The sequence below is a fragment of the Mesitornis unicolor genome, unplaced genomic scaffold (assembly GCF_000695765.1).
Source record: "Mesitornis unicolor isolate BGI_N332 unplaced genomic scaffold, ASM69576v1 scaffold23379, whole genome shotgun sequence".
NCBI lineage: Eukaryota > Metazoa > Chordata > Aves > Mesitornithiformes > Mesitornithidae > Mesitornis > Mesitornis unicolor.
The window spans coordinates 38,278-61,055 of NW_010209693.1; the positions used below are offsets into that span (position 1 = coordinate 38,278).

A 22,778-nucleotide genomic window follows, 5' to 3' on the forward strand; every position below is an offset into this window, starting at 1 on the left:
TGCATGTAGGAACAGGAATTTTTATCTCAGCACTTCTGTGGAGATTACTTAAAATTTCCAATTCCAGTTGTCCAAGTTGGAAGGGATGGTCTTAGTGTTATATTACACTGACAGTTATTGTCGGGTGCCTTTGTCTGACAGAGAAATGAAGGAAGTCTCTTGATCCTTGAGCGAGTACCAGGCTAACTCTGACGTTCTCCTTCCTTTGTGTCATTGCACAGACATCATCTCGATTATTGGTGCGGCCGACCAGCTCCGAGACCCCCAGTGCTGCGGAACTAGTCAGCGCAATTGAAGAGCTCGTCAAAAGTAAAATGGTGAGGCTGATTGGCACATGTGTGTGGTTAAAGAAGTTGTGTCTCCAAGTCCCAACTTGCTATTCAGAGAAAAGCTACATGTGTTTGGCTTGTAAAAACTTGATGCCTGTTTCAAAAGCTGTTTTGGGGCTTGGTTGTTTTGTACACCCTCTTTTGTAAAAGCACTTACTGAATAACTAAACGGCTATTTAGAGAAGCAAAAAGCAATAAACAAGACGGAGAGGAGATAGCAGAAGATATATGTCCTATTAGTAAAAAGAAAATGTCCTATTAGTAAAATGAATGCAAAAGCCCAGTGTCTTAGCCTGATAAACCTTTGAGAAGAATCCCTGAAACTAAATTTAAAGCAAATCTGTCCATTTCCATGTTAGTGTCTCCTTTCTTGCTTTTCAGTGTTTGCTAACAAATTAAGTAGGAGGAATTTGTGTCAGCTTTTTAAAGTTTCTGTGTTTCCGAAGATGCTCACTGACAAAAAATAGTGTATGGATAATTCCAGGAAGGCCTTCCTTCATATTCAAAACCCAGCTGGACCCAGTCTTGAAAAACTGTTTGAGCCAGGGAGATTGGACTCTATGGTCTCAAGGAGTCCCTCAGCAATTCTGTGATTCTTTCAAATCCTTTAAGTTTGGCTTTTGCAACATAGACCCTTGTTAGGCTTAGTAGTAGCACCGCTGCGAAAACTACAGAGAATTGCAGCATGGCAGCCCCACATTACCAGAGGTTGATTATTTCCCAGGCTCATTCTAAATGTAAACAGCTTTGAATTTCAGAATAAGAAATTTTAATTTCTATTTTCATTCAGAAAGGCTAACACTTCACTTACTTTGCTTTTTACTTCTCTTGCACCAGAATGGTGAATAAGATGTAATCTATGGGAAAATTCAACACAGTCTTTCGTAAATTGAGTTTGATAGTCCGTGTGTCTTTCAGGCAGCCTAGCAGCAGATATAACTTAATGAACCATGCATATAATCCCTGGTGGACATGTTCTCATTTCACAGTTTTAGCCAAGGGTCAGCTTCCCCTGGTTTTTGGACCGGTCATATCACGATTGGGTTTTTACTTTTTGTAGAGAAAAGAAAAGATTACAGCTGAGCCCCACCCTGGTGAAGTAAATGTGTCTTGCATTAAAGGCTGTATCACATGCAAGGAAAACCTGATACTTAACTAGCTTGATCCAAGACTATGGGCTTGAATTAAAGAAGCAAAATAAATATTTCATAGAAGCTTTTTCATATAATTTCTCCCATGGCTTCTCCATCTTTTATACAAACACAAGCCTGTGGAGTCCATGCAAGGGAGACAGCATATCTGGCAGAAGAGACAGGGACTCTTTCCTAGGAACTGAACTGTCATGAAGCTGAAAAGCAACACTGACAGTGTAGAAGTCATCATTTTCTTCAATGAGTCGGTATTTTGGATAGTTAGTATGATAAACAAAATATCTGACAAAGAATACACTTCTGTTCTGTTAAAACATGTAACATCCAAGAATCTCATTTAAAGATGTCCTGTTTATTATTGAAAGTAACTTGCATATGCTAGAACTACAGTATGACAAATATCATTTAATACCTGGCAATAAGCCCACATCTGTGTAGCTTCCACCATAGAAGTACTTACATCCTGGGCAGGATAATCTGACTCTTAGCCCTTGCTGCTCAAACCAACTGAACTCCTCCTTTCTTTTCCTGTGAGTCAAAGACTGGCATATCTCAAATGTGCTTCTATAAGCTTAGGTTATATGTCTGGGAAAGTAGAGTTGTTGGCTTGTTTCCTGGAAGCTTGAGACCTCCTTTACCAAGATACATTACAATAACTGATCTCCCGTAGGTTCCCATATACAGCTGCATGTAAATGTGTCTTGTGAATAAAGAGGAAATAAATCGTTGTTGCTGTCTGTCTTGAACACCTTCTCAGGCCCTGGAGGACCGTCCAAGTTCCTTGTTGGTAGATCAAGGTGACAGCAGCAGTCCATCCTTCAACCCATCAGATAACTCCCTTCTCTCTTCCTCATCACCCATAGATGAGATGGAAGAAAGGAAATCCAGCTCCTTAAAAAGACGACAGTAAGACCGTACTTTCACTCCATTTTTTACAATATTTTGAAGAAAGATATGAAATGTTTAAAAACTGTCCATGTTGAACTGGCAGCAGAAGCTGTTTGTCTGAAAGGGGGAGGACTTGTGTTAGGTGTCAAGCATATAGTCCCATTATGCAAAGAAATTTTTTTTTCTCTTAACATTAGTTGCAGTTTCAATTTCCTGTGATATTTAATTTTAGTCATACCTGTGTTTGACTTCTGTCACATGTCAGTTATTCAAGAAAATGTTGATCTTTAAATGTTCAGAGAGCTGTTAGCCTTCAAAAAAATGGTCATTCCTCTTGTTCTGTTCCACTGCACTCTTAATTACTTTATATAGTAGTAAACTGTTACCATGGCAGAACAAAAACATGGCTGGTTTCAAAATCATTTAAATCTGTGAGTAGAAATAACAGTTCATATACTTAAGTCTCTCCGGACCTGAGACATAATAGCATTTTATTTTAAACAATAGTTAAATGTTTAATTTTAATGACACATGTAAGAAAACATCTGACTTTAGATAAACAGAAGCAAGCCTGCTCCAGTTCCAAAGTCAAAGCAGCATGTTACTTAGAAAGCATGTACATTAATTCTTCCATTGCAGGTCTCCTTATCAAACATATGTGACTGCAAATGTGTAAAAAGTTGTATGCCATTAATCATCGTTAAGGATCTGTTTCATTTTTTGATGAAATACATGTTCACCATTTTCTTTCCGTTGTAGCTATGTCTTACAGGAATTGGTGGAGACAGAGCGAGATTATGTACGAGATCTGGGCTACGTAGTTGAGGTATGATGGTTTTCATCCTCTTAATTTTTCTTTTTAAATGTACTGACCAGCTGTGTTAACTGGAAAAACACAGGGAGAAACTGAAAATGTGAATGTTTGCATTCTGAGTTTTCCCTCCTGCTGGCTTTTAACGAATTAGAAATACTGCATCACATCTTACTTCCTTCTTTCTTCCTGTTATTGCATACACCTTATTGTTCTTCTGAGGAGCGTAGTTCTTTGTCATTTTTTTAAGATCACTACCTCTGACCTAATGGTATCTTAGACTAGATGGTTTTATTTAGCACAACTAATTTTTTTTTAAAAAAGGCATGTAGCTCAGCATATAGAGCAACTGTCCTGAATTTGAAAGACTTGCGTCATCTCCTACTGCTGAGCTTCTCTTCGACTTCCTAGTTTCCCCTTCTGTAAAATGAGAGAATATCACATATCTCCCTTCAGTCTTCAGCTACCAACAAAATGCACTTGGAAGAGTAGAGAGAATGAGCATGGCAGTGAATTTCCACCTAACGATGTTCAATTCTTAAAGTCTGTTTTTAAAGGAAGGGTAGGAAAGAAAGATTGGCATTGTAATAATCTTTTTACAGTATTTAAAGGGTGCATTAGAAGGCTATGAACAGATATATTTTTGTAACTAACAAAATAATTCCTGGTGAAAAATGCTAGACATCAAAACATAAACTTTGCAAACTAAAACCAGACCTGGATAACTAGGAATAAAATATTAGGAAAAAATAGGAGGAGTAGACTTTCATGAATATTACAAAATTTAAACACACTCCTAGCTCTAACTATATGGTAGAATTGCACAGTGAGATGAGTACATATACACCAAAAAAGAGAAGACAGGACGATGGAAAATGCAAAAGGAACGTTACTGCACCCAGAACGTGTACTAATAGAATTGGTGTTTGGTTTGCTCATACCACAAGTAGCAGTCCTGGCAAAATACTGCAGCTGCTTCAGACACCAAGGAGAAGGGCTGTGCAAGTTTCCTCTATGCTTTGAGCCTGTTCATGCAGGGAATTCATCTTTCTAGCACTGGGCAGTGTTGTGTAGACAACCTCAGGCCAATTTGTGATATTTTGGGTCCATGCTCTCTGTTATGCTATGTTATAGTGCAGCTTCTTGATTATTTTTTTTTTGTGTGTCCCAAGCAAGTTGTTGTCATGGACAATTTGCAGTGCTGCTGGGAAAAGGGAGGTTAACAGACAACTCATTGCTTAAGTTAAAATGTTCACAGTGAATTTCCTTGGACTGTTGCAGGGTTATATGGCACTTATGAAGGAAGATGGCGTACCTGATGACATGAAAGGCAAAGACAAGATTGTATTTGGAAACATCCACCAGATTTATGACTGGCACAGAGAGTATGTATTAACTTCAAAACTATCTGCTGAACAATTCTACCTAAACAATACTAGACTGACTTTAAGAAATTATTTTTTTCCTCAAATATTTAGATGCAAGTTAAATACAGTTGGTATTGTGCTTTGTGATGTAGATGCTGTAGATTGAGCTTACACATGTTGGTATGAAGATTTGCTTTAAACAAGGATGCATATATATACACATATATATGTATACACACACATATATAGCAAGTGCTTCAACTGAGAATCCATAGTATGCATAGTATTATGTACGGAAGTTAGTACATTGTTTGAGGCTTTGTTTTCAAAAATGTTTTTGCTACAAATATAGTCTAAAGAATTTGTTAGGGGTTATCATGGCAATATGAACACCTCAAGTATTCAGACTAGGGAGGAGAAAAGTTTGAATCCATACATGAAATTAAAGAATTTTATTAACACCAGTATTTTTTTTCATCTTGGCATGGATTCAGTGTGTCCTTTTGTAAATCTATATTAACATATTACAGTTAACATTGTCATTTTGGACATGCATTAATGTCCAAAGCTGCTGACCTTGCAGTAAGACCACTTTGCCTTGCAATCACTTGTTGCTATAGTGTGTGCTATCAAAAAAAGTAATTATATGGTTTATGTTCAGCTTCTTTTTAGGAGAGTTGGAGAAGTGCCTTGAAGATCCAGAAAAGCTGGGATCCCTGTTTGTTAAGCATGTAAGTGCAGACGTCTTTGTTGGCAAACCCCTGTTGCCACTACTGACCAACACATTTGTTTATTAAGGATTTACCTCTGGTACGACACAGTTGTGAAAGTGCTGTAAAATATTCTTCACTGTGGAGAGAGAGCTTATAAATAGCCTAAGTAAATTCTCTAGTTTTTGTTCCCAATATCTTCCTGTGGAGAGGAAATATGAATGAGGGCCCCATTTCTCAATTCAGTTCCAGTTTTGTGCAAGAGAATTGTCATTTCATATGGCACCTGCCTGCTCGTCCCAGGTATCCATGCAGTACCATGGAACATAGGAATCATAAATAGGAAAGAAGCTCATTCTTCTTTCTGGTTTCGGTACATTCTACTTCTGTATCCTTTCCCCTTCTGTGGATCTCTGTAGTGGTTGAGATTCCTCCCTCTTCACTTGGGGAAGGAATTGAGAGTGCCAGAAATTCATTATGTTTAATTTTAGTCCAACACAGTACTCTTTATAGTTTTCTACAAGTCCTCATTTTTCCACTTTTCATTTGTTTCTATTAAAAGAAGTGACCATATGATACATGTGGGTATTGTAACACTTCAGAAAGAAATGGGATGAACTAGTTATCTAGAAATAGGATATCAAAATTCAGTTCACATCAGTGTCATGGTTTAGGGCTGTGCTGACCCCTAAATCCTGGACAGATGCTCTCTATTAACCCCTCTCCCCTGCCCAGAAGGGAAGGGAAAAGAGAAAAAGGGAGAGAGACTTTACGGATTGGAAAAGAAAACTAACAGGTTTAGTTAAACAATAATACTGATACTACAGGATAATAATGTAAATAGGAAAATAATGATATATATACAGGTATGTACAAATATATATACAAAACCAATACAAAATCCTTCCCCCACCCTCCCCCAATGATGAATCCATCACCAGAGGCCCTGCAGAGCCGGGCACTGGAAAAGTCCCAGACCAAACTCAGCAGCAGGTGGGAGCAGGATGCAGGAACACACAAATCGGGATCAGGGACAGATGAACCAGCAGGGTTCTGCGCAGACCTCAGCCTCTGCAGGATCGAGACGGACAGAAGGGTCCAAGATGGAAGAAGGGTCGAGACCCTCGTGATCCCTCGGCTTTTATACCGAGTATGACGTATGTGGGATGGAATACCTAGTTGGCCAGTTTGGGGTCCGTTTCCCCCCCCATAGGCTCAGACACGACACCTATGGTGAGACAATGGCCTTGAACATTATCAGTACACACTGTCTGGGAAAAACATGCTGCTAGTTTCAGCAAGTTCAGCTACTTAGAGCAGACTGATCTGAAAAGTAAAAATCACTAAATAGAAAATTAGTTTTATTTAGCTCAAACCAGGACAATCAGACATGCCACTAGTCAGTCATTTTGGTGTCTGTTTTTTTAGGAATACATTTTAATATCTGTTCGAGTTGAGGTCTCAAGGTACCCCAAATCATGCAAGACAGCAGAAGGGAAACCTGTCTGCTAAATATGATCTTTTGCACAAGTGTGCAAGACTGAATACAGATTGGATTAAAGCAGATGTAACGGGTTTCAGATTTTCCCTGCGGTCTGTGTTTGAAGTCAGTATCAGGGTAGCAAAAGAGCACAAAACCAAACATTAATGGAACAGTAGCACTGGAAGCCAGACCTAATTCCTGGACTAATGATGAGGAATCAGTTGTTTCATTTCTGAGGGATCTTTTTTTGTTTTGGTTTGTTGTTTTTTTTTTTAAATTTAAAAGTGTGAGGTAAGGGAAGAATATTGGCACTGGTAAAATCAGAAACCTGGAGGAAGTAACTCTCACTAATTGCTGTTTTACTTTCTCCTAATGTATTTGTAACTGAGTTGTCTTTGAAAGGCATCCTTACCACTCCAGATGGAAAGGCAAGCTGTGATGCTATTACAACATCCTCTAGCAAAACCCTGACTCTCAGCTAGAACATGACGACTCAGTTCCTGCTCTTAACTTATGTCCTGTGTCCTTTTCAATATCCATCCTATTTCTTCCTTTTTTGTTTCCCATTTGTCTTCACTGGTCAGTACTCCATAAGTCTCTGAGCAACAAAGCCTCTAACAGCAAACCAATCCTAGAAAAAGGATAAGATTTTGGAGTAGGTAATTAGACATATATGGTCTGTTTGTGTTTCATAACCAGCAAGGTTGGTAAACAAGAATGAATCTTAAAAGTTGACGTTATGCTATCTCTCTTTTTCTTTGCTGCCTTGGTGTTAAAAGCACATGCACAAAATACAGAATCAGAGTTAAAAAATACTACCACCACCATTTCCAGGTTACAACCAACATTTCCAGGCTACATCACCTACTTCCCCACTCAAACTTGAACAGTACAGCTAATGCTAAATAGAAGACTTGAGAGATTTCTCCTAACTACTTTGTACAGCTAAACAGGAGGAGGTCATTATTGTAAAATATTAGATAATAATTAAATTATTATAATTAAATAAATGATACATTATTTCAAAGGCTCCATCCATTGCTCTTGCTAAAAGAAGAATATAACCATTTTTGTACTTCATTTTATTGTGGAACCTGCCGAGCTGTCATCTCAAAACACGTGGTGTTCAGGATATTTATAACGATAGCAATTTTGTGACTTGTGTTCCCTTTCTAGAACCATCATGACATTCCCAAATAAATATGTTTTCAGATCTGTAATTTCTGCATATGTAGCTGTTTCTTTTCCTCAAAAGAACATTTACTTTTGAACAGCTGTACTTCTTAAAAAATACTCCATTTCAATCTGGCATGTTTTTTTTCTTGATGATGATATTCTGTATCTTTGTTCTTCTAGGAGAGAAGGTTGCACATGTACATAGTTTACTGCCAGAATAAACCAAAGTCTGAGCACATTGTCTCAGAATACATTGATACGTTCTTTGAGGTAAGTTCCTGAGAGAGGGTATATGCAAGGTGAAGGGCACGTACAAATCATAAATGTTACCAGACCTGTTGACCAAAGCAAACGAAAAAGCCCCAACCAAATAAAAAAGGCAGCAGATACCCTTGTTACTGTTTTAAATTATCATTTATTGCTATTTCTGTTCTGATTTCTCAAGTCTGATACAGGCTTCTAGAGATGTATGAATCTCTAGGAAAAGAAAACTGAAATTTAAGTATCAAATATTAATTAATCAGTAGAGTCCCATTCTTACTAGTCCCTAGCCCAGGCAGTTAACAGTGCATATTACATGAAGTGGCAGTTTTGGATGAGCAAAGATCACTGTCAGAAGTAGACTTATACAACCTATGATTGAAAAATTGAATTTCGCTATACAAACTTTTCAAAAAAAGATGTGAAAGGTGCTTGAGGAGGGGATACTTTGGCAACAAAGCTGGTACAGATAAGGAGAAGGACGCCAGCTTTTGCTAACTGAAAATTAGATTCTTTCACTTTTGCCAATTTCTGTTCTGATAGCCATTAATAGTGATAAGTCCTGTTGTGTTTCTAACTCGGCAAAACAAAGTAGTGTCTTACCAAACAAACAAAAAAATGTTTATTTTACAACCCTCAGGATATAAAGCAACGCCTGGGCCATAGACTTCAGCTCACGGACTTGCTAATAAAACCTGTGCAGAGAATTATGAAATACCAGCTGTTACTGAAGGTAAAGTGATATTCAGATGGATAATTTTAGTATAAGTGTCAGCTGACGTGTTTTCTTTTAAAACATTGCTGATGCTTTTCCACCCTTGTCCCAAACATAACCAGGATTTGTAAGCAATGCAATATGATTATTTTCTGAGCATATTTACTATTATATATACTATATGTATATACTATATGCACTACTATATTTAGCCATTTACTTCAATTTTTATAACTTAGGCAGAATGTTGTCTGAGAAGTTAAAGACCAGATGAATGCATGTCAGTGATGTGGAAATGTGTAGAATCTGTAGCAATGTCATATGAATGAGTGAGGAATCTCCCAAGTGTTTTCAGATGTAAATGTGGTATGAGTTGCTGGGAATAATCCCAGCTTTTCCATCTACATCTGCAACCATTTTAACATCACAAAATAACAATCACATCACACTGAAAAGCAACCCAGTGTATCACAGACATCATTGCCATAATACATAATCTTATATGTTCTATGTCAAAATAGCGAATAAATCCTAAAAAATAAAGAAGGGGAAAGCACTGCAGTAAGAAGCTTTAAAAAGGAAATTTTTAATTTGTCTTCTGCAACCTGCCATTCTCTGACAGAGGATAACAAATTCAGATTTTCTAAGATTTCTCTTTATTGATTAATGAGAAAAGAACTCATATTATTGTTTTTTTTCCTTTTTCAGGACTTCCTCAAATATTCTAAAAAAGCTAACCTTGACACAACAGAACTAGAGGTACTTGAAACGTTCTCTTAGTGATTTAAATGCTCTGTACTCTGAACTTCTCTTGCTTTGACAATGTCTCTTTCCTTCTCTGATCTTCTTGAGAGTATGATTATAAGTGTTTACTTTTTGCATTTCTGTTCTAAAGCAACCATAGCAAATGAAACAAAATTTTATCACGCTAACTCATTTGGAAAATAAAGCTTTGATTTTTCTGTTTGTCTTCGACAGAGAGCTGTAGAGGTCATGTGTATAGTACCAAAACGGTGTAATGACATGATGAATGTTGGCCGCCTGCAAGGATTTGATGTAAGTTGGCCGGGGTTTTGCTTAGAGTTTTTGTCAAGTTCTCTGGAAATTAACAATTAATGTTGTGGGGAGAAGTGCAGTCGGGAGCTCCGTTGCTGCCTGGTTAGCGCCTGCAAAGAGCAGTGAATGAAAAATCAAGTCTTAACTCTCCCAGGGACCTTTTCCTGGGAGACTTTACCTGTTGTGTCAGTCATGCTAGGTAGGTTCTTCTGTAAAAATCTAGGAAGCACTGGTGTTATTACAGTTCCCTTATTGACTAATGACTTGCAAAATAGTGAAGTTAATCAGTTATATCAGCAAGCGAGCAGACCTGACTTCAGCAGTGTAGACAAAGGAGGAGTTGCTAAGGTCACTGAAGTGCCTGCCTGAGCAACTGTAGCCCTGCTTGTTTTGCTATGTCTAGAAGAGATGGATATTGGCTGTTGAAGCAGTATGCAACAGCCAGACCATAGTTACATATTCTACTTGCAAAGCCCTTTCTGTTCTGTGATGCAGTCATGAACTCGAATTCTTCCCCTTTTCAGCACCCTGGAAGAAGTTGGAAGAATATATGAGTTGCTGTGGGGAGGTATTGAAAGTAGAGATGAAAGCCTTAGTATTATAAGCTTCAAACTGCAGTATGCATTGAAAAGGGTGGATTGGATTATTTTGTTGGTTTTTTTCTTGATTATGTTTGTTTTTTAAGAAAGGGCACAAGAATGTCTGTGAGAGGATCAATGAATATATAATGGTCAGCAACAGTGAGAAATTGGGAAATGCACAAAGCTGTTTTGGCATGAGCATCTTCTCAAAAAGATTGACTGGGGAAAGAAACTAAGAACTGCACTGAATATGTTTCATTTGCCTCTGTGTTTAGGGTAAAATTGTAGCCCAGGGTAAGCTCCTGCTCCAGGACACATTCTTGGTTACAGACCAGGACGCGGGACTTCTGCCACGCTGCAAGGAGAGACGGGTCTTCCTGTTTGAGCAGATTGTCATTTTCAGTGAGCTGCTAGATAAAAAGAAAGGTTTCTCCATGCCCGGATTCTTGTTTAAAAACAGTATCAAGGTAACTGTTGTGTGTGAGTCTTTGCGCCCCCTGCACAAACTCTGCTAAGGTAACAGTTTCTGATTCAGTGTGGAGTCACTAGTGATATCTAGATGGGCAACCATAAAGCACAGTGAGGTGTCTGTCATTGCCTGAAATTACTTCCTACTGAATTTGTGCTCACTGATGGTAAATGGAAATCCTTGAATCCCAGTACCCTGATGCTTCCGTTATGAAGCACAGTGAGACAGGTATTCTTGTACAAAGCTGGACAAGCATTCACAAAGAGTTTAGTCTTCGGCTCTTTGCTGTGTGTACACCACATTGCAAAGACATTGCAAATAAAGACGATAACTCTTTACGTATCCCTTGTTTTGAGTTTCAGGTGAAATCAGTCCAAATGTGTAGGAAACAAATGTAAGTAGTGCCACCTTCTCAGACATGTCAGCTCTTCTACAAGCAAATCCCTCAAACAGAAAGTGTTTGCTCCCACTTCAAGCCTTTGCTGAAACAAAAGCTGGTTATTGTTTTGGGTGGACGCTGCTTCCCTTAATTCACCTCAGTGCCCTGTGTGCCAGCTGAGCATCCTGATCAGCACTGGCTGGACACCCTGTTCCAAGGCATTGTTGTCTCTGCAGCAGAAGCCTTTGGTGTAGGCCAGTCATAATGCTCCACGGCTTAGCATTTTAAAGAACATGAAAGGAGAGTGAGGGACGATGGAGAACATAGGGCCATACTGACCAGCTGGAGGTTGTTCAGGCACAGTGTGTCAGTAAGCTGTACACTAATCCTTAGTTTACTGTAATTCTTCATTTAGTGTATTATTTTACTGAAGGAACGGATGATGATTATTTGATAATCTTACTCTGAGCTTCTGAGTAAGAGATTTTAGAAGTATGTTTCTTTATGAAATACATGAAGTAATTTTTTTTTTCTTGAAGGTGAGTTGCCTTTCCCTGGAGGAAAATGTGGACAGTGATCCATGTAAATTTGCACTAACATCAAGAACGGGTGATGTCACGGAGACCTTTATTTTGCATTCTGCTAGTCCAGGAGTCCGCCAGTTATGGATCCATGAAATTAACCAAATTTTGGAAAACCAGCGCAACTTTTTAAATGGTAAATTATTTCCTCTCACTGGAAGTGTGTAATTGAATTACTTCTCTCTCATCTGTTGTTTCTTGACTTGGAAATGTTTTGCAAGTTTCCTTTTTCCTGAGCTAATACAGAACAGTTGGGGTATATGTGCTGCATTTCAGCTTCAGAACAGATGCCAGCATTTATTATGAGAGTCATAGTCTGAATTTACATGGTGTTCTTTTGATAAAATTTTCCAAATGTTTTGTAGGAGTGAATCAAGATTGTCACCATCCGCTGAGTTGGAGAGATTGTGTACCTCTCTTAAGCAAATGCAAGCCTTTAAAGGCTAAACCCAAGTGGAATTTTAAGCATCTATTCAGAATATGTTTTGCTTGTGTTATTCTGGTGGCCGTTGTTGTCACATCTTACTGTGGCAACAACATTCAGATTCTGCAGGAGAAAAGTAGAAGATAGTAGTGTCTGCTGTGACACTAGAAGGTTCTTGCTGTATTTTTGTATCCATCGGTTGTTGCCCTAGTCTAGATTTTTTTTTAAGAGTTGTACTGTATGGAACAAAAGCTGAGAATTTAAAGTCACAACTGTTTTTTTCCCAGTTTGGCTGCTGCATGGGAGTGTGATCCCAGAGGAAAATATTTCTTCCTGGTTTCAGATTTTTCATCTTTAATAGAGGTACATATAGCAGGTCATAAAAGCATGACATGGAAAAGTCAGTTGAGGTCTATGGCATGACCAGCATTGCTAAGGGAATTTATCTCATTTGAACAGCACTCCCCTTTTGCCAGTAAACATGTGTGTTTTAAACTGTTCCTGTTCCCTTTCCTGCCACCTTTTCCCTGATTGCTTCCCCTCCTGACCCCATTGCAGCCTTGACGTCCCCAATTGAGTACCAGAGGAACCACAGCAGTGGTGGAGGCGGCAGCGGGAACAGCAGCGGCCCCAGCAGCTCTAGTGGCATCCCCAGCTCCAGCCGTAGCCGGCCATCCCGGATCCCCCAGCCTGTCAGACACCATTCCCCAGTCCTGGTCTCCTCTGCAGCCTCGGCCCAAGCAGAGGCAGACAAGATGTCAGGTATGTCCATTCACAATCTCTCCCTGCCACACTACAACACCTCCTTAGAAAATGGCCTGAGCCAGCCAGACAGGCACCCTCCCAGTGCAGAAACGGACGGTCCTCAGAGAGAAGCTGAGCAGATTCCCAAGATGAGAGTTATTGAAAGTCCCAGGAAGACAGCAGGAAACATTTCTGGCTCAGCCGATGGAGCCCAGAAAGACTCTCGTGGAAGCTCAGAGGACAGTCGCTCAAGAAACAGCATAGGATCACTGACGCTTGGGAAGCCAAGGCCAGGAGCCATCTCACCAATGAACTCTCCTCTCTCCACGACTTTCCCTTCTCCTTTTGGCAAAGAAACCTTTCCACCCAGCAGCCCCCTGCAGAAGGGCTCCTTTTGGAGCTCCATCCCAGCATCCCCTGCCAGCCGCCCTGGCTCCTTCACTTTCCCTGGGGACAATGACTCCCTCCAGCGGCAGGGCCCCCGCCACTCTTCACACAGCAAGGACACAGACCGCATGAGCACATGCTCCTCGACCAGCGAGCAGTCAGTTCACTCCACCCAGAGTAATGGGGTAAGAGCGGAGCACCTCTGTCCTGCGAGCTCTTCTAAAACCTTCCCATGCTTCCTTTCTGTGCGTTACCATCACTCTCCGTACTAACTTCTGGCTCTCCGGTGCTGTGCTGCTCTGAAATAATCAACTGTTCGGATATCTTCTGCACATTAAAAAAAGAAACTTATGTACTTCTCTGTGTATGTATACATACAAATGTGGATATGTATACAGACACAAAAGCAACTGCTAACACTAGATGCAACTTCTGCCTCTGCTGAAAACAGATCACTAGGCTGATACTAACTTGCTCTCCTTGCTTCTTTCGTCTCTAATTTGAAGGCACATTATTAACATGCTGAAGCGTGGCAGCCAGAGCACCTTGGGGTATGCATTGCAGCCAGCACTTAAATCTGACTTTGACATTTTGGCAGATTGCCTTGGGGCTTTTTTTCCCTCTCACGCACAAATCCGCCACCATTGTCCTCTTGAGTTTTAACTTCGTGGAGACATCTACAGTACGTTCCCTGAACTGCTTGGTTTTTAATTTTTATTAATTTTTTCCCCCCTCTCATTTCAGCCTTAGTTGATGTACAACGTTCTCTTTTTAAATCCTGTGTCTGGTCAAGGAAGCTTCCTGCAATCCACTCAAAATAGACCAACAAAACCTAGCTAAAATGATCCTCCTTCTGCTACAACCAAAACAAATAGCGACTCCACTTTTCTTTTCTGCTTTGTAAGAAGAACTGGTTTAGGGCATCTCAAGGTTCAGGCTTTTAGTATGCACTTGATGTGTTGGTGCGGAAAGCTGGGGTACCAACAGAATTCACATTCTCTGTAATAACATCCACCAGAAAATACAACACAGTTATCACAGGGGCATGTGCAAATATAAAGCAAAAATTACAAGGCACTTGCCATGGATGTGGTAGGCAGGCTATGGTGCCTCTCCTTTTAAACTCACATTTGATTTATCTCTCACTAAGTGTTATGTTCACAAATGTTTGTTTTTCCACTCTCTCACAAATGGTATGCAATACCGATTTTACAAATCACCTAACTTGCTGTACCTTTTTTAAATGCATGCATTTCTTTATAGAATTTTTTAACACACAGAGCTTTCTTGACTCCTTAGTTCTTACACTTACTTTTATAATATCTTCAGAAGATAAAATTATGCTTTGCATGTATCGTATTTTTATCCCAATCTTCTTTCAGCTTTTCATTTGGTTTAGCTCTGTCGTATGTTTATCTCCAGTCTAGCAAAATGTGTTGATAATATAATATCCAGAACAATTGGGGTATTTAGCATTTACTGCACAGTATGTGAATCAAGATAAGACGATGGTACTTTTTATATGCAGAGAAGACTTGCATAGTATTGATTGATGTCAGTCGATTAAAAAAAGAGGGAGAGACGTGATGGCACTGAGCTTTAAAAACATTTGAATTTTGATACTATCTCAGCAAAGATGCCATTGCTCGTTTTTATCTTACTGTAAAATGTAGTATCTGAATGCATGCCTTCTGCTTCACAACTATGTTTCTTTTTGTTTGGTAATTAAGATAGGTCATAATTCTTCATGTATAACCCCATTTCCAGGCCATACTTTAGCAGAATTTCACACTACATTCAATAAGCTAGAGAAAATAGGTTGTGAAGGTTTATTTTGATTTAACCATTTGCATGTGCATATTTACATGCACATGTGGTTAAGGTTGGTTGCTTACCAAAAAGTTACTTCTAAGAAGAAGAAAAAGGAATTGGTTTTGCTAGTATTTCAAGAATATGGGAGGAATTTTTTATATTTTGATTGTAAATCCTCCTCTAATCCCATAATTGAGGTCAGCGATGACCAGCAGAACTTGCAGTAGATAAACATTAACCATGCAACAATAGTTACTTCCTTGCAAGGCAAAAGAAGAGGCTGTATTCCTGTGGTGAGAATAAATTCCAATATCAACACATTCACAAGAGCGTTTGTCACTTAGTAGTTACCAGACTCTTGTTTCTTTAACAGATTTATCTGTCCTTGTAGAAAATAAGAAATATTCAGTGTTTAATATGAACCTTCAAGACTTAACTATTAAAAGGAAATGTTATGTTACAGGAAGGTCAGTCCTGCAGTTACACAAATTCTGCTGCATGCTAGGAAACAGTATGTTCAGGAATAGCGTGTGGGGTGGGGTAAGGTTCAGGGATTAGGTTGGTTTTGCTACTTCAGCCTTCCCTTCCTCCACCCATATAAGTCTAACAGAAGAAGTGAACAAAAGCACCTTTCCCTGAACAGTTATTTTTCATCTAGCTAAAAGAAACTATAAAGTTGTAATCTTAATGACTGAAAATGAGACCTTTTTTTGGTTCTAATATTCCCAGTTTGTCTGAATCATGGAAGGGTCTTGCTAATACAAAAGACCACACAGACAGTCCTCTTAAGCCAGACAAATTAGGTCTCCTAGTGGAAATACAGCAACCTGGAATTAAACATACAAATCCTTTAGTAGCGATACAACATAGGATGAGATCATTCTCTCTGTGGTAGCATTTGCTTTATCGTGTTGGTAGGAGAAAAAAGACAGAATGGAGTTGAATCACGCAGCTGAATAGAATAGTCCAGCTAGAATAAAATGTACAGACTCACCAGAAATGCAAGCATCAATGAGCTGAACATGCTATGAATGAGTAATCTGTGACCGTTCCTTTCCAAATGTCTTGGTTTCTCAGCCAAAACACTCATGGGGAATCAGAGGCAGCATGAGATGGAGTGACTTGTTCAAGGCCATTAGCAGGTTAGAAGAGTGTATGGTTTTCAGGGTCTCCTTGTGTACCATGCTATCCACTGACCCCTGCTGCATCTCCTCAACACTGAGGAGAGAAATATTTGAGTTTTAAGTGGTGCTAACATGTGGTTATGCTACACAAGCCATAGAAGTGTCCAGCTACAGCTGAGTACTGCTTTCCTTCTTGAACTCAGCCACTACTAAGCAATAGTGAGCCCTCACTGGTAGCAACCTGAAACAGTTTGAAGTAGGAATAGAGGCAAAAGCCAGGTACACACACACATACGTACATGTCTCATGCCACAAATCAATGGGCCATCCACTTTGGTTTTAACTTGCTTCCAGAAGGAAATAACTTGCTTCAGGGGATAGGTTGCATCGTCTGAGAATAGATTTTACGCTTCAATTTATTAAGCCTCCTTTGAGAAATGCATGCAAATGGACAAACTTAGTCTTACTTTAAGAAAAATAATAATTTCCAGTGGATCCATGGCGAGGAAAAGACTTTTTGTTCTGAGAAGTAGCATGACTTTTAATGCTGATCAGCCATAATTAGCTTTCTGCAAATGCTTGTTGGGGAAATGAGCAATGTTCATAAACACTAGTTGAAAACATCAGATAAACAGCTAACAGCACTCAGCATAGTCACTAATAAGTTAAAAGTGAGATTTCTTGACCCTATTTAGCCCAAGAAATGAATAATTTCCTATTTCGGTAATTTGCCCCATCCTGTGTGTTTAAAGAAATAAACCCAGTCGTACAGATTCAACCAGGGACAAGCCTGGTGCTTTTGAGAGACACTGTCAAAAGCCTATCTTGTGCTTTTTGTACCTTGTCATGTTTTGTGTGCAGAAGGCTGGTGTCTGAGATCTGACAAGTAGTGCTCGGAAGGACTGTATGTATTTCACATTATTGGAATTTGCAGTGTTTATGAGGTAATTATTACAATTTTGGAACTGCACCTATAAGAATGAAAAATCCTGTCGTACGTGCTGTACTGTAGTTTTGTGGTTTAGTTTACTGATAAAGATGTGAGGTTCAGTGTCTGAGTCTGAAAGGAAGATCAGTTGAGATCTATTATAAACTGACTCTTAGTTAAAGGAGGTAATCTTGAGTGAAAGTAACTGGAATAAATTTCTGCAGCAGCTGTACAAAGATCAACCTGATTTTCACAAGATAAATAGACACAGACAGCCATAAATGCAAAATCATAGCTCTCTTCTTTGACTACAGCTTATGTGAATCATGCAGGTAATGGTTGTAATGTAGCAAGCCAAGAACAGCCCGTCTTCGTCATGAACTTTAAACTTGACTCTTTTTTTCTCCCACTCTTTCTGCTCCCAATCAACACTTGCAGAGTGAAAGTAGCAGCAGTAGCAATATCTCCACCATGCTGGTGACACACGATTACACGGCAGTGAAGGAGGATGAGATAAATGTCTACCAAGGAGAGGTCGTGCAGATTCTAGCCAGCAACCAACAGAACATGTTTTTGGTGTTCAGAGCCGCCACTGATCAGTGCCCCGCAGCCGAGGGCTGGATTCCCGGCTATGTCTTGGGGCATACCAGTGCAGTCATCATTGACAACCCTGATGGAACCATCAAGTGAGTGCCTGGGTGTGTGTGGAAGGGGAAGAGGAAGAAAACTTTCCAATTTAGACAGGGCTTTGAACCTTTTAAACCAAAGGTTGATGTGACCTATAAATGAACATCAAGCAGAATGAGTACTTGAGAGGTCCCTTAGCAAACTTCAAAATACAAGCTAGTTAGAAATAGGCCAGAAGAACATACTGTTTAGTAAAAGACTGTAGCAGTGCAATCTTCTGTGAAAAGATGATGAAAGAATACCTGATCTAAGAGGAGCAATAGTTACACATTTATTTAATATAATGAAATATCAGGCTAGACACCTTTATTTAGGGAAACAGCCATAAATGTTCCAAGTGGAATGAGATTTCAGAGTTCCTAGATCTCTACTTTGAGCCACAAACCTGTTGAAAATGGCTGGTTGTGCTAGGAAGATCTCTCAAATCTGCAACTGGAGAAATTATATCCAAGTCCTTAGCATTAAAGCTTTATGTAAAGCTTCTGTAGGGTGTGTTTGATACAGATTTCATACCGATCATTGCTGAGTTTGTATTTTCATATAGAAGTTTTCCATTAAAGCAATGATCTCAAGAAATACTGAACTACAGACTAATTATTCTAGCTTCCTTAGAGTTTTAATCAAGGGTAGCAACTCTTATGGAGTACTTAATTTGTTTCATTTCAGTATATTTTAATACAATGTTAAAACATTTTGACATACTTTTCTAATGCCATTTGAAACTAAAGAATATAATACATAACCCAGAGTTGAAAAAAATTGATCCAAGTTTAATGTTTTTTGTTCAGGAAGTCAACGTCTTGGCACACAGCACTCCGTTTAAGGAAGAAATCTGAGAAAAAAGATAAAGACGGCAAAAGGGAAGGCAAGCTAGAAAATGGTTACCGCAAATCCCGAGAAGGACTCGCCAGCAAGGTTTCTGTAAAGGTAAGCGTTACAAAGATGTAGTAGAGCTGTGTTGGGATTTCTCTAAAAGTAACTTCTGTCAAAATTTCACATGAAGGAATTGGAGGCAACAGTGGTTTTAAAGGACAGTGTTTGCCAAATCTGAAAAAGGGAAGATATAATCTTTGAGCCTGCAAGTGTGATGTAGCACAAGGATATTGCAGAAAGAGCAGACCAGTGCAGAAATTCTGGTGTTCAGATGTTTCTTGGATCTTTGTGGGTACAGCCAACTTTGAACAATCCCTGTATTTTGTTTTCTACCATTCTTTATTATAATGTTTTAAGGACATTAATTCTTTAATTTCTCCTTTCCAGCTTCTCAACCCCAATTACATTTATGATGGTAAGTTGCTTTAATTTTTATAAGTCCCAATAAATGTAATTCGATTAGAACATAATTTGTTTTAATATAAAATACTTTGTTTAAATTTGCTTGACATTAATTACGTCAGGAACTGAGTGTTTTCTATCAACATATACATAGCCCCTTTTTGGATAAGGGAGACAGTTAATGAAATATGCCATGTGTTTATTTTTCTAAGATGCAAAGAACACATTTTTGTTTACAAGTCCAAGCCAACGTAAAATACAAGGACCCTGAGACATGTTCAGAAAGATTTGTACTTCACTGCATTTGCACGGAGACTGTATGGAAGTTGGGCCATACTGAATTTGCAAAATAACAAGGCCAGGAATTGGAGACCACTTGCTTCATTTTTAACCTTGCACCCTAGAGAACGTTCTGGGCCTGTCCAGTGCAGCAGCTGATAAGGACAAAGATCCTCTGGGGTCAGAGCCAAACTGTTTCTATCCTCATGCACAGAACCAAACGTTTTGAATTTCAATTGCATGCAAAGAGGGAAACCACTACAGTGCCTCAGTGGATGAGTGAGGTGCTTTGTGTTCCCTTTTGCAAAGTTAGCTGGATATAAAGGTAGCCTGGCTGAGCACGTCCTTAAGTACTTTTCAGTGTAGGGTTTCCTCACCTTGCCATAAACAGGGTGTTTGGTTCACCATGGTAGGCTTCAGAGTTAACCATGGCCTAGCAGTAGTGTTGTGTCCAAGTTTATGTAGAGAAAAATGCACTAGTTCTGCAGAGCCCCTGCAGGTGGCCTAACCATGGATCTACTCCATGGGTAGAGGGATAGATACACCTTGGAAATTTAAAGTACCGTACTACTTTGTCTCATAGGAAAGACAGAGTACAAGGAACAGAAAAGCAAAATTATTAACTTCAGTTGACCTAATGCCATTCGTTTTCTTTTTCTAGTTCCCCCAGAGTTTATAATACCCTTGAGTGAGGTAACATGTGAGACAGGAGAGACCATCGTGCTTAGGTGTAAAGTCTGTGGTCGCCCCAAGGCTTCAGTTACTTGGAAAGGTCCTGATCATAACACACTGAGCAATGACGGTCATCACAGCATTTCGTACAGGTACAGTAATTTGTGTAATGTTCAGCAGTAACTGCTGAAACTGTTATATTTTCTATTTGCACCCTTGGTGCAGGATAGCTTTTGACTTTGAGGCATAAAGATACGGTTGCCTTCAGACAAGAATTTCACAGCTGGGATTTTCTGTAAGTGTTGTGTAACTTCTGTGTATGGCTGGGGTACACAAATGTCATATTCAGTTGATTTTTTAAAAAGAAAAGAAAATTCAGCTGGTATTTCTGATTAACTATTGCAGAAGCCATTGTGACTCTGTCACGCTGACCTAGTGGTTGAACTGGAACAGTATGCTGTGACATGCCATCCTGACAATTCCTTATTTTCATTAGCAGCATACCATCGTTTCTGAGGAAAATTCACTGCTTTCAGATCACACTACAGTATTTAGCAAAGAAAAGTCTCTGGTTCCTTACTGACATGGCAGTATCACTGTCTATGTTGCTGAAACACAGAAATTAACATTTTTGTCTGTTTTTAGGTTTGCTATGATAGAAGTTAACAGATTAACTGGTAACTCGAACACCTGATTAATAATAAAAATTGCTGTATTTTGCAATGTGAAACTGCATGTTAGAGCAAGTTTTTTTTTCTGAAAAAGCATTATTTTATATACAGAAAATGTTCAGTGTGAAGAAATGTCCTATTTATGAATTATGCCCTCAATTCAGAAGGAAGGGTTTTTTTGTGAAAACTTTCTCATTAATAGATAGAAGTCATCTTCTTAGAGAGTGTGTGGTATAACCCAACTGACCTCAAACTTCATGTCATGTTATACTGCTCTTTTTTACCTCTTGCAGCTTTTTCCTTCCCACTGGGTATATTTTTATGGGGAGACAAAGGTGTTGTGGCAGCTTTGCTACTGCATCCAGGACTTTTGTGAGATGAGTAAGAGTTAGATTTGCTAGGATTAATTCACTGTGATCTGTTAATGTTCCACAATTATATCCAATAAATAATGTTCGCTGTGGCTGACATATTTTTAGAAACAATAATCATGAAATGTTCTTGGGGCTGGGGAGGGGGATCACCTTGCTATGTTCCTAAAATTTACATTCTTTTTTTTCCCCTGAGATTAAGTCATGGGGTGATGACCATGGCAAATAGTTTGTGGGTTCAGTCAGTGGAATGACTTGCAGGAACTGGAATGAATCTAAAGGAAAGCAATAAGAATGATAGAAAATCTTGAAAATATGCCTTATAGTGAAAGAATAACACAATGTTAGAGGTGAAAAGTGTAGGGAGGGCTTGCCAAGTATTCACATTTGTCAGACTTTTGCAAATAAAATTATCTGCTATTCATGTCCATGGCAGATGGTCAAAAAAGTACTAGAAATGAATTGTACAAAGGAAAATTTAAGTAGGCAAAGACAAACCATCAAACAAAAAGAGTGGTTGAGCAGTGAGAAAGATTAGGAAAGAGTCTGCAGAATCTTTCTCCTCTGGTCTTACATAGCTTATCAATGTCTCTGCCCTGAGGCAGAGGGAAAACTTAAGTCCTTTTTAGTTTCTTCCCATCTTTATTCTCCCAGATTCTGAAGTCTGCAAGGTTGTAGTGAGGTTCACATTTGTATTGAAGAAGAAGCCCTCTTAAAAGGGATGAATGCTCTGCAAGTACAGATGTTAGGTCAGCTTCTGTCTGGCAGGAGTCAGGGATGGAAATGAACCTTTCAGAAAGAACAATGATGGATGGTTGTCTCAGTGCGGCTGCTCATTATTTGAAGGAAGTAGAGGAAGCAGGAGGAAACAGGGATAGCATTTGATTTTTCAAACACAATGGAGCCTGGGACATGCCAAGACCAAGTGTCAGTGAGGATGTATTTCTAATAGTCTGTATGACCTTCAAAGATACTTGATGGACACGAAGTGCTCAAATTCTGGTAGACACTTCTGAAATGGTAGGGACAGGGTTAGTAATGGTTGTCCACAGAGAGATAAGGGCTGGAGAATAAGAAGTATTAACGTTATCAATCTAACCTTGTCTGATTGCTATAGCTTAAGGTCTGTAAAATGAATATAAAGTTAATGGATGCCATTGTCTTTCCCAGTGACTTAGGAGAGGCTTCACTGAAAATCATTGGCGTCACTGCAGAAGACGATGGTATCTATACGTGTATAGCTGCAAACGATATGGGTTCGGTTTCATCTTCCACCAGTCTACGAGTTTTAGGTAGGCCTGTCTTTTTGCTTTTTTATCTAATTACATTCAAAGGGTCTGGTACCCATAGTAAAGGACGAAGAAAACCCTTTCTATTGGGCATCCCACTGTTAAAGGAGTATTATAACAAACCTTTTCACCTGTGATATATTACTTGCTTCAGCAGG

At 39.2% G+C, this 22,778-nt stretch overlaps 1 protein-coding gene across 1 annotated transcript in view; it reads left to right on the forward strand.

Moving 5' to 3' along the window:
- Window positions 1-22,778, forward strand: part of TRIO (trio Rho guanine nucleotide exchange factor) — a 43,305-nt gene that overhangs the window by 14,144 nt on the left and 6,383 nt on the right. The window contains exons 4-20 of the mRNA XM_010192939.1: window positions 222-317; window positions 2,238-2,386; window positions 3,128-3,194; window positions 4,461-4,564; window positions 5,208-5,277; window positions 8,096-8,185; window positions 8,817-8,909; window positions 9,600-9,650; window positions 9,870-9,947; window positions 10,804-10,995; window positions 11,916-12,093; window positions 12,940-13,697; window positions 17,815-18,062; window positions 18,852-18,990; window positions 19,324-19,351; window positions 20,279-20,441; window positions 22,502-22,623. Coding sequence (XP_010191241.1) covers window positions 222-317; window positions 2,238-2,386; window positions 3,128-3,194; window positions 4,461-4,564; window positions 5,208-5,277; window positions 8,096-8,185; window positions 8,817-8,909; window positions 9,600-9,650; window positions 9,870-9,947; window positions 10,804-10,995; window positions 11,916-12,093; window positions 12,940-13,697; window positions 17,815-18,062; window positions 18,852-18,990; window positions 19,324-19,351; window positions 20,279-20,441; window positions 22,502-22,623 — 2,626 coding nt within the window. The remainder of the gene's footprint in view (window positions 1-221; window positions 318-2,237; window positions 2,387-3,127; window positions 3,195-4,460; window positions 4,565-5,207; window positions 5,278-8,095; window positions 8,186-8,816; window positions 8,910-9,599; window positions 9,651-9,869; window positions 9,948-10,803; window positions 10,996-11,915; window positions 12,094-12,939; window positions 13,698-17,814; window positions 18,063-18,851; window positions 18,991-19,323; window positions 19,352-20,278; window positions 20,442-22,501; window positions 22,624-22,778) is intronic.